Source organism: Pseudopipra pipra, chromosome W, assembly GCF_036250125.1.
Source record: "Pseudopipra pipra isolate bDixPip1 chromosome W, bDixPip1.hap1, whole genome shotgun sequence".
Classification (NCBI taxonomy): Eukaryota; Metazoa; Chordata; class Aves; order Passeriformes; family Pipridae; genus Pseudopipra; species Pseudopipra pipra.
Genome location: NC_087580.1, coordinates 31,319,728 through 31,331,755, shown reverse-complemented (window position 1 = coordinate 31,331,755; position 12,028 = coordinate 31,319,728). Strand labels below are relative to the sequence as shown.

Below are 12,028 nucleotides of genomic sequence, written 5' to 3'. Positions count from 1 at the left end.
GAAGTGCCGTGGAGCTGAAGCTGCTGCCATCCCCCCCTGCAGCTGCTGCCCCAGCCAAGGGAGCAGCAAAGGCAGGGCCAGGAGCAGAGGCAGCAGCAGGGGAGCCCTGGGGGGGCCGGGAAGCTCTTGTGTGGGTCAGGAAAGAGGCGCTGGGCACGAGGCCGGGGCTGTGCTGAGCAGGCCCAGCCCTCACATCCCCCCAGCCAACGCCGGCTGCCCGGGGGGCTTGGGAGGGACCCCCAGCCCGTGTGCCCCACACTGAGCTGGCAGAGAGAGAGCCAAGGGACAGGGCCACGGGCAGGGCCACGGGTGAGGGACAGGCAGGGCCATTGCAGGGCCACGGTGAGGGCACAGCCTGTGGCAGCAGAGCTGCCCAGGGCCGGGGGCAGCTGGGGGTGTTGGTACCAGGCAGTGGTGGGGCCGAGCAGAGCACGAGGCCTCTTGCAGACCCCTGGAGCAGCCTCTCACTTGCCAGCCCCACCCTGGTGGGGTGACACTTTATCCTCCCTACAGGACACTTCCCCCGAACTCTTTAGAGGGCATTTTGTGTCTCTTCCTGGTTGCTGATTCCTTCTGGGGGCCTGAGGGAGCCTCTGCAATCCCATCCATGGCCACAATCTCCTCTCCAGAGGAGAGGAGACTGACTGCAGACTTTGCAGAGAAATTTGTATCCCTAAGTGCTGATCTATCTTTGGGACCCAAGGGATCCTCTGCCATTCCATCCATGCAGCAGGAGTCACCCTCCTGCCTTTGACTCCCTGCAGAGGAACAAGTGCCCTCTCTCTGTTTGGGAGAAGCCAGATGCTGCCCCTGGGCCATCAGAAGTGGTGCTGAAGCCTCTTTCAGCCCAGCTCCCGGTGCAGTTTTCTCATCCCCTCACCGAGTGCCCGCTCCCCCAGCCGGCACTGACCAACCACGGTGTTTGGCACACGTGGTTTGGTGGTTTGGAGAAACAGCCCCGAACTAGTAGGGGGCCAGAGAACCTCGAGGAAAAGCCCTGGAGAGTTTTAAGTTACACTACAGTAATACAGCTTTTGATTAACATATAGCAACTCAATCAAGTCCCCATGAAATGACCTCACTTCCCTCATCCTCCCAATTAAACACCTTTTTCTGAGCTGAATCTTCATATTTTGGAGTATTTTGTGGCTGAATCTTAACTTTTTGCAGTTTAGGGGGAGGGGTTCATCCTTCTGTTTCTGAGGGGTTTTTTGCCTGAATCTCGGTGGTTTGGGTTTTTCTGGGTTGAATCTTGGTGTTTTGGAGGTTTTTATGATCACAGGATGCCCGGTGAGTTCTAGAGATGGAGTTGGGCAGGAGGAACCCCCAAACCAACACGCTCAGCCCTTGTTTTCCCCCCATCAGGATTTGTCCTTCCCAAAGCTTGGGCGGATGGAGGAGGAGGCTGCGAGGAAGAGGAAGATGCCTTGGGCCCCCCAGGCAGGTGAGGAGGAAGTCAGTGTCCCTTTGGGCGGGTGTTGTGCTGGCTCTGTCAGCCGAGCATGGCCCCGGCTGCAGGACAACCCCGCTGGCGCCGCCGTCCTGCCGGGGCCGGAGTTGGGGGGATGTCCTTGGCCTTCCCTGTGGGCCGGAGGCAAATCCCCTGCCTGTCCTTCTTGCTTCCTGCCCCAGGCCCCGAGCTGAGGACGGAGAGCCCGGAGGACAAATCCCCCCGTGAGACCCTGGTGGGAGAGGCCGTTTTGAAGGGCTCCCCGGCGCAGGAAGGCAGCGGGGAGGGAAAGGGCCGGAGATCCCCCCACAGGAGGGGCTCCAAAGCCATCCCAGGGTGCTCTGAGGAGGAAAGAGCCAGCCTGTGCCAGGAAGGCGGCCGGAGCTTGAGGCGGAGCTCTGAGCTGGTGGTCCCTGAGCAGCCTCCCAGCAGAGAAAAGCCCTTCAGATGCTTGGAATGTGGAAAGAGCTTCAGGCAGAGCTGTGACCTCCTCAAGCACCAGCACATCCACACTGGGGAACGACCCTACTCATGTGGGGAATGTGGGAAGAGCTTCAGGGACAGCTCCACCCTCCGCACCCATCAACGTATCCACACTGGAGAACGGCCCTACAAGTGTGGGGAGTGTGGGAAGAGGTGTCGGACCAGCTCAGATCTCGTCGTGCACCAGCGGACGCACACAGATGAGAGGCCCTTCCGCTGCACCGACTGTGGGAAGGGCTTCAAGCAGAACTCCCACCTTGTCACCCACCGGCGCATCCACACCGGGGAGAGGCCCTACAAGTGTGGGGAGTGTGGGAAGAGCTTTAGCCACAGCTCCCACCTGATCCGGCACAAGCACATCCACACAGAAGAACAGCTCGAAGAAGGGGTGGGAAAGGGGGGTAGGGGGAGGAGGGAGGGAGGGAGGGAGAGTGGGAGTGGATGTGCAGTGGGGGTGCCTTATTGTCCCCATACCTTGTTCCCTGGAGAGCGGGGGAGGCTGGAGAGAGGGGGGAGCTTAGAGAGCCCTGAGAGCCTGGAGAGGGGGGAGCTCGGGCCCCCTGTGCTGAGCCAGCGGTCGGGGCCGTGCTGTTGGTGCCAAACTGCCCCTGGTCAGGCTGAACCCAGAGCCCGCCCACGTGTCAGGGAGCCTAATCCGCTCCCTGCTCTCATTGCCCTGGGGCAGCCTCTGGTGTCCCCCCACCTGTGGGGCTGTTTGGTTGCCCTGGGCACAACTGGCCCTTGTGTGGGTCCCCCCCTGCGATGGGGGTTGGTGTTGCTGGGTCAGGCCCCGCCGGCTCCATTGTCAGCCCGGTGCCGGCGGGGGGGACACAGCGGGTTTGGGGCCCCCTGGGAGTGCCGGGGGTGGGTGTGGAGCCCGGGAGCTGCGGAGTGTGGAGGGCAGAGCTGGGGGACCCCTGGCAGCCTGGAGGGGGGAGCACGGAGAGGGAGGAGCCCCAGGACCCCTGGGAGCCTGAAATGGGGGACACGGAGAAGGGGAAGCCTGGACAGTGGGGACCCCTGGGATCCCTGGGACAATGAAGTGGAGAACCTGGAGAGGAGGAATGTCTGGGAACGTGCACCCAAAGGCAAGAGTCAGAGGAGAAGGGACCCTTGGGACCCCCAACACCACAGAGGAGTCAGAGGGTCAGTCAGGGGTGACCCTCTGAACCCCAGAGGGAAGAGAACAGAGATGGGGAACTTCTGGGAGAATTTTTTTGGGCTGCATGTTCATAGTTTGGAGTATTTTTTGGTTTAACTGTAACTTTTTGCAGTTTGGGGGGGCGAGTGTCTTCTTGCTATTTCTGGGGGTTTTTTTGCCTGAATCTTGGTATTTTGGAGGGTTTTATGGACACAAGACGCCCAGTGAGTTCTAGGAGGAACCCCCAAGCCAACGCGCTCAGCCCTTGTTTTCCCCCCATCAGGATTTGTCCTTCCCAAAGCTTGGGCGGATGGAGGAGGAGGCTGCGAGGAAGAGGAAGATGCCTTGGGCCCCCCAGGCAGGTGAGGAGGAAGTCAGTGTCCCTTTGGGCGGGTGTTGTGCTGGCTCTGTCAGCCGAGCATGGCCCCGGCTGCAGGACAACCCCGCTGGCGCCGCCGTCCTGCCGGGGCCGGAGTTGGGGGGATGTCCTTGGCCTTCCCTGTGGGCCGGAGGCAAATCCCCTGCCTGTCCTTCTTGCTTCCTGCCCCAGGCCCCGAGCTGAGGACGGAGAGCCCGGAGGACAAATCCCCCCGTGAGACCCTGGTGGGAGAGGCCGTTTTGAAGGGCTCCCCGGCGCAGGAAGGCAGCGGGGAGGAAAAGGGCCGGAGATCCCCCCGCAGGAGGGGCTCCAAAGCCATCCCAGGGTGCTCTGAGGAGGAAAGAGCCAGCCTGTGCCAGGAAGGCGGCCGGAGCTTGAGCCAGAGCTCTGACCTGGTGGTCCCTGATCAGCCTCCCAGCAATGAGAAGCCCTTCAGGTGCCTGGAATGTGGGAAGAGCTTCAGTCAGAGCTCTCACGTGCTCCGACACCAGGACATGCACACTGGGGCACGTCCCTACACGTGTGGAGAATGTGGGAAGAGCTTCAGCCAGAACTACCACCTCCGCACCCATCAGCGCATCCACAGCGGGGAACGACCCTACAAGTGTGAGGAATGTGGGAAGAGCTTCAGCCGGAGGTACCACCTCTGCACCCACCAGCGCATCCACAGTGGGGAACGGCCGTACACATGTGAGGAATGTGGGAAGAGCTTCAACCGGAGCTTTCACCTTCGTTCCCACCAGCACATCCACACTGGAGAATGTCCTTACACGTGTAGGGAATGTGGGAAGAGCTTCAGTCACAGCTCCACCCTCCGCAAACACCATCGCATCCACACTGGGGAACGGCCCTACAAGTGCTTGGATTGTGGGAAGAGGTTTCCAACCAGGGGGAATCTCTACACGCATGAGCGGACGCACAGGGATGAGAGGCCCTTCTGCTGCACCGACTGCGGGAAACGGTTCAAGGAGAAATCCCATCTTGTCACCCACCGGCGCATCCACACCGGGGAGAGGCCCTACAAGTGTGGGGAGTGTGGGAAGAGATTCACCCAGATTGGTGTCTTGACCAAACACCAACGGACCCACCAGTAAGGGAAGCCCTACCAGTGCCCCGACTGCAGGAAGAGCTTCGGCCGCTGCTTCCACCCCGAATGAACCCCCTGATGGTGAGGCAACCCCTGGAGTCCAGTGACTGTCAGTCCATCCCTTTCCACCACAAAGGGCCAGTCCCCTTTAACAGAGGCATGTTCTTCCAACAGAACCCTTCTTGGGGGGTGTGTGGAGATTCCTGCCTTGGCTGGGGACCCCCCAAGGTCACTGCTGGAGGTTGAGAGCAGAGATCTCTTCACAAGCATTGGTCTGTGGGAGTCCCATCCATCTCCAATTAAGAATTATTGCTTTGTGCCAGCTTGAGTAGAATTGCTTCAACAATTGCTTTAGTGTAGAGCACTGTCCTATCTTATCCTGTACTCCTGGTAGTTTTAGTGTTTGTCTTGTGCAGTAAATAATTCTGATGAAGATTTTTTGTCTGGTCATTTGGAACCCTAAATAAATCAATAGATTTGATTTGCCATCATTTAAACCTTGGGGACAAAAGTGGTTCACTTACACCTCTCTAATTTCTCTAAACTGAAACTGTTGTTTCAGTTGTCCCAAGGCTGAGATTGGATCCAGCAGCCTCCAGAACCCCAGAGTAAGTTGGGAGCTCAGGGGGGCCACCACCCATTGCCAACTCCCCTGTGCCCAAAGACCCCCATGGGACCATCAGGCCTGCCAGACCACCTCCCCTTTTCCACCCTTCTCCCTGTTCCTCCCACATTCCCATTGTCCCCTCAGTCTCCAATTTTCCACCTGAACAGTTTTGGGGGCCCAACCCCCACTTTTTGCCCTCTCTCCTGTGGCTGCTGAAGGAGAAAATGAGGCTGCACACACAGAGTTCCATTACGGGACTTGTCCGCCCATCTGTCCAGCGTCCCCCTTTCATTGGGGTTCCTTTGGAAGCAGCGCCTGGGCTTTGTCTTTTAGTCCACTGGAATTCCCAGCATGGCCCCAAAGCAGTGCCCTGATCCCACACATTCCCCTCCCCTCATGTGCTGGCTGTGTTCAGCCACCAGAGAAAAACACAGGCTACCATGCAGAGTGTTCCAAGTGGTTTCCACTTTGGCAAACAGCACTCTCTGGATGGAAAACACCAGTCAAGGCCAAAACACTCCTTGTTGATCTGAATTAACTGAGAGCAGCAGCTCCTGCCTTAACTTGTTCCCATAAAAATTCTCAGGGTTCCTTTGGTTCCAGGAGGCCCCACATGTCCAAATGGCCCCTGGATTCCATGAGCTTCCACAGTCTCCAAAGGTTCCTTTAGTTCCATGAGGCCCTGCAGTCCCCAAATGCCCTTTGGATTCTCGGAGGTTTCCCATTGTCCCAGGGTCCCTTGTGCTTCAGAAGGAGCTGCAGTGGGACAGTGGCCCCTTGGTTCTGTGAGCTCTGCAGTGTTCCAGGAATCCTTGGGTTCCAGGAGAGCCTGCAGTTTCACAAGGAGCACTTGAATGCAGGAGGTTCTGCAGGGTCCCAATGGCCCCTGGATTCTGGGAGGTTCAGAAGTATCTCCGGGCTCCCTTGGTTCCAGGAGGACACACATGTCAGCAGGAACCCTTGGTTCCAGGAGGTTCGACAGTGTCCCAGAATTCCTTTGATTTCATGTGGTCCTGCATTATCCCAGAATATGATGGATATCACATCTCCTCATAGGGGAGATGTGATGTCACAGGAAGGATGTGATGTCACAAGGTAGGCGTGCTGTCATAGGGGAGATGTGATGTCATATGATGGCTGTGATGTCATAGGGGACATGTGATGTCACATGAAGGATGTGATGTCACGGGCAGGTGCGACGTGTCAGGTAGGGTGTGATGTCATATGATGGATGTGATGTCATAAGAGAGATGTGATGTCATATGGTTGTGATGTCATATGGGAGATGTGATGTCACAGGAGGGGGTGATGTCATAGGCAAAGTGTGATGTCACAAGAAGAATGTGATGTAACAGGGAGGATGTGATGTCACGGGGGGGCTGAGATGTCATGGGGACGATGTGATGTCACAGGGCATGCCATGATGTCAAAGGGAGGATATGATATCTCAGGAGATGTGTGATGTCATATGATGGATGTGACATCATAGGGAAGCCTTGATGACACAGGGATGATATGATGTCACAGGGCAGGATGTGACATCACAGGGATGATATGATATCACAGGAGAGATGTGATGTCACAAGAAAGATGTGATGTCATAGGAGAGCTGTGATGTCATGTGGAGGTGTGATGTTATATGATGATTGTGAAGTCATAGGGGAAGATGTAATGTCACAGGACGGGTGTGATGTCACGGGAGGACCTGATGTCACAGGGAGGATGTGATGTCACAGGGATTATATGAGACCACATTAGAGATGTGACGTCATATGATGGAATGTGACATCATAAAGGAGTTTTTATGGCATGCGGAGGATGTGACGTCACAGGGATGATAGGAGATCGTAGGAGAGGTGTGATGTCATATGATGGATGTGATGTCATAGAGGGGCCTTAATGTCGCAAAAAGAATGTGATGTCACAAGGGAGATGTGATGTCACAAGAAGGATGTGATGTCACAGGGAGGATGCGATGTCACAGGCAAGCATGGGATGTCACAGGGAGGTGTGATGTCATGGGGATGATATAAGATACAGGAAGGATGTGATGTCACAGCAGAGCTGTGATGCCACAGGGACAATGTGATGTCACAGGGGAGGATGAGATGTCACAGGGATGATATGGTATCACAGGAGAGATGTGATGTCATATGATGGATGTGACATCATAGAGGAGCCTTGATATCACAACAAGGATGCGATGTCCTGGGGAGGATGTGATGTCACAGGGCAGATGTGATGTCACAGGGGAGGACATGATCTCATAGGGGGGAATGTGGTGTCATGGGGAGGATGTGATGTCATAAGGTAGGTGTGATGTCACAGGAAGGATGTGACATCACTGAGAGCATGTGATGTCATAGAGGAGTGACACATCCCCCCCACCTTGCTCCAGCTTAAGCCCTGGAATTTGTTTCCCTTGGATTCAAGTTCAGGCTCTTTTATTTCCATGGATGTCGAGAGATGAGTTAAGGGGAGCTCAGACCTTTTGGTGAGGAAGGAGTTGTTTACTCTGGAGCATTTGAACTCAGCCTTTGTTCCTGGTTTCTTCCCACTCTTTCAGAGCAGTTCATTTCCCAGGGTGAAAGCTCTGATTCCCCAGCACAGTCAGGTTCTCCTGAGCTCAGGATCTTTCACTGGTCTCATTTTTCTCTGGTATTGATTCTGTGACAAATTCTTGCTTCCTAGGTCAGTGAAATGTTAGAAGAGAGAGAATCTCACCTGGATCTTGGACAGAACACTTATAGACTTCTTTATTATGTTGAATTCTTCCTTTATAGTTCTGGATGACAGGACACCCATGTGGCAAGTCCCTTTTCTGGTTTTCAGGACTTAAAAGAGATGCTTTTCTGATGTTGGTATTTATTGGAATGTTATTGATTCAGCTGCGAGGGTTGAATTGAGTGTTCCTTGCACCTTTAAAAAGTGCAACCCCTTTAATCTGTTGTTTTAAAAACCATGCATTAGATGTCAGAGGGCATAAAGACAGCACATAGAGATAACCCTGATGTAAGTGATGGTTCCAGTCATCCCGTGTATGGAGAAAAGATTTCCAAGGCTTTGTTCCAAGGCTGGGTGCACATGGACTCGGGAGAACTTTGCCTGCCGGAGCCGCTCTCCCTGCACCGCCAGGAAGAGCAGGGACCGCATCGCCCCGGCCGCAGCGGCGCAGAGGCTGCTCGGGAGGTGACAGTGTGCTAGAGGGAGCTGCCCACTCGCTGTCCTCACTGCCTGCACAGCGCAGGGATGGGGGGAATTGAGCCAGGCAGGAAAAGGGAATGGTGACCATCGCACGGTGCTGAAATGAGACGGGAAGAATGAAAGAATGCAGTTTCTGAAGCATTTACTACAGTGACACTTTTTTTAAAATATATAAAGAAACAATAAATTGGGTGTTAAGTTGGACTTTTCTTGGTGTTTTTTTTTTTGGGGGGGGGAGGGGATATACTTTGTCCCATCCAGTCCCCTCAAAGGAGCTTTCTTGAATGTCCCTTCTTACAGCTAATTTGAAGGATTAGTTTAGATAAGCCTCTTAGAGTAGATGCATTTCAATGAAATTGGGGCACATGTCTTTTTGGCTCTGGTGCAAGATTCAAACTAATTTTTTTCTTCCTCTTTGGCTCAATTAAAAGCCATCTTAAAACACTCCCAGTATATTGTGTGAGTGCAGGGCTTGAGATTGAATGTATGGGATTGAATGGACACAGATAGAACTAACATTCAGAAACATATCTGCTTCAATTAACAAACCCCAGAGTTTGACACATTAATAATATCCATAGTAATTGTGATTTGACTATATATTGTGACATGCATATGCACATGTGAGCATAAGGACATAGGAAATAGGTGTTGTAGTTTCCGCAGTTCTTGTGTTATGGGTGAGGGGAGAGAGGATTCGAGCTAAAAATTGTCTGAACATTTTGAGAGTGCAGAGACATCTGTCTGACCATCACTACGTGTGTGCTTTGATTTTAAGGCAGAGCATGTTAAAGAATGCAATAATTAAAGCCAGCTGCAGTCTTGAATTTTTACTCTTTCAGCAATAACAATAGCACTAATAATTACTAATATTTAATGAGCTAACATGTACTAAATGTATCTGCTCATTTTGACATATGTGTCAGTTTAATAATTTTAAATGAATCAGTGCACTTGTAACAGGAAATCTCCCTTAACCTCTGATTAAAATGTAACGTTGACTAAAGGATTATAGAGCAGACTTAATTTTACTGACTGTTTTAACAGTTGTCACAGCTGTTGGAAAAGGAAAGGCAATTGAAACACTCCAAAAAAGGGGAGTGGGGGTACAGAACGAGAGTAGTTTAATAAATTTAAACATGGTCTCTGAATGCCAAACATAAAACATTGAGCAGATCTGTAACTCCACAAAGCTGCTGTACACTATGTACTTTTGCCTTTTGTGGCTCACTGTGTTTCACTCATTTGAACCCTTAGCAGTTTCCTTACTTTCTCCGTTTAAAAATGTGCAACAGCGTTTAAATGTGGAACAGATTCAGCTGTTCATGTGCCTGGAGTTTCATCTTAGAATGCACCTGATAGAATACTCATCTGACAAGAAATAAAGGTTGTGTAGAATGGCTGTAACATTTCAAAAGTGGACACAGGTGTCACATCCTGTGAATGCTGCAGTGCAGTGATGGTTGGTGTACATATTTTATGTTTTTCTAACCGTTCCCATGTTGTGATGTGGGAATGGTGTGTGGAGTTCCCCTGCGAGTCTGTCTGGGTTGTGTCTGTGTAGGGATGAACAGGAGTGTGTGTGTAGATTCACCTGCCTGTGTGTTTGTGTGTGTGCAGGGGGATTCTGTGCTAAACTCATTGAGCTACGAGGTGCACAAAGGACCCCCTTGCTTTCTAAATTCCTTCTCAGAGAGGAGCCTGGGGGGGGCTGGATCCAGTCTCAGGCTCAGATTTTGGTTTCAATTGAAGGAATTATAGAGATGTGATTCAATCACTTTGTCCTGCAAGTTTTAGTGATGGCAAATCAGAAATATTTCTATAAAAACAATGATTTATTATGACAAATGAACAAAAAATTGATCAGAAAAGTGAACAGATGAAAGACCTTAAAGAGAATTATTTACTTCAAATTATAAAAGGCAAAAACCTCTAGCAGTATAGTGTAAGATAGGACAGTGGAGTCTACCAAAGTAACTCTATTAAAGCAATTGGATCAAAGCCAGCAAGAAGAAACAATCCTGAAGCAGAGATTGAGGTAACTCAACCCACAAGGACAGGGGGTAGTTCTCTCTCTTTCACTTAACCCCTGGGCAGTGACCATGAAGAGCTGTCCCTGCTTCATGGCAGAAGCTCCACACACTTCACGGAAGTCTGTGGAAGAATCTGCCACATGACAGTTGGACGGGGCTTTTACAGTTATCAAGGGTTTGACTGCCAGACATATTTGCAGGCCAGGGAGCAGCTTCTCTGTCAAATCTTGCTTCAAAAAGCAGGATGTGTGTTTGAAGTTTCAGGAACCATTTTGGGTTTAGAATAATTCAACATTAAAAACAGCACCTTGACAGCAGCAGTAACTCATCACAGTGTGCATTGTTTGCATTCTCTGACCATTGTTTAGGTATTGTCAGAGCAGAGCATCCTGCCAGAAATGGCCCCTTGATTCCATGAGGTTGCAAAAATTCTGAGACCTCCTTTGGTTCCATGAGGCCCTGCAGTGTCACAATGGCTCCTTGATTCCAGGATGTTCCAAAACATCCCAGGGTTCCCTTGGCTCCAAGAGGCTCCCCAGTGTCCCACCGGCCCCTGGATTCCAGGAGGCCCTGCAGTGTCCCAATGGCCACTCGGTTCCAGGAGCCACAGCGGCTGCCGCCGGCGTCTGTGCCCGGAGCCGCCGCTCCCACGGGGCTGCCGCACTCACCGCCGGGGTTGCCGCTCGCGCAGCCGCCGCTCTGCCCCGGCTGCACCGGGACCCGGCACCGCCTCGGGCCTGCGCTGCCGCCTCAGCGGCCACAGGGACACAGGGATGGGGGACCTTTGCTCTGACACTGAGGGGGCCTGGCTCTGTTCTGCTGGGGTCTGGGCTTTAGGAAAATTGCTGTTCATTTTCATGCTCCACTGGAACACCTCCTGAATTCCAAAGGTTTCCTAATCCAGGGGGAGGGGTTTCTATGGCATCGGAGGTGCCGCCCCGCAGATTGTCAATAAACCATCCAGCTGACTGGGATGGGTGTAAGAGCTGGGGAACACAGGATAATCAGTCATCCCCTAAAAACCTTGGAAAATTCCCTACCTGACCCTTAACCCAAATGGAACAGTTTGGATACAATTCCCAAATATTTGGGAAACTCCAGTCATTCCTGACACCAGGATGGAAATTCAGCAGATAACTAAAGCCATTCACCTTGTGAGCCCACAACCAGCGGGGCTGAGGGAGGCCCTGGCAGCTCCCCAGCACCTCCCTCTCACTGGGACACCTCTGGCAGCCTCTCCCAGCTCAAGAACCCTCCAGTTTCCAACACTCCAAAGACCCTCGCTGATGCCCAGGACAATTCTTATCCCTCTCAACAAACACTCCTCCAGCTCTGACTCTTGTCTGTTGGGAAACACAAAGGGATTTGTGGGACTGTTTCCCTGACAACAGGAGAATTTGGGAGAGGGACCTTTCCACACCCAGCTCTTGATGTGTCCACACATCTCTGCCTGGGTGTGGGTGTGAATTGACTGTGGTGGGAATGTTGTTACTGGGAATCTATAATTCAGTCACTGTTAAAATTGTGGCAAATGCTATTGAATCACTTGATAATTGTTCAATGGGTCAATGATTAAGTGCTACTAATGTCTTTTGCCTCCTTGTCTTTGGATCAAAATCCTTTGCACCCTGACCCAAGGCTCTG

The 12,028-nt window shown here is 52.4% G+C and overlaps 2 protein-coding genes across 4 annotated transcripts in view; one reads left to right on the top strand and one right to left on the bottom strand.

Moving 5' to 3' along the window:
- Positions 1-12,028, bottom strand: part of LOC135405272 (zinc finger protein 501-like) — an 895,895-nt gene that overhangs the window by 178,688 nt on the left and 705,179 nt on the right. The window lies entirely within an intron of this gene.
- Positions 2,696-4,713, top strand: LOC135404574 (gastrula zinc finger protein XlCGF7.1-like). The gene is made up of 2 exons (XM_064639310.1): positions 2,696-2,746; positions 3,864-4,713. Exons 1-2 carry the CDS (start codon positions 2,696-2,698, stop codon positions 4,545-4,547), a joined length of 735 nt encoding a protein of 244 aa, XP_064495380.1. The 3' UTR covers positions 4,548-4,713.

Coding starts and splice junctions, on each gene's coding strand:
- LOC135404574 (XM_064639310.1), top strand. CDS start 2,696: ATGGGGGTTGGTGTTGCTGGGTCAGGCCCCGCCGGCTCCATTGTCAGC. Junction 2,747..3,863: donor CCGGCTCCATTGTCAGCCCG/GTGCCGGCGGGG, acceptor GTCCCTGATCAG/CCTCCCAGCAATGAGAAGCC.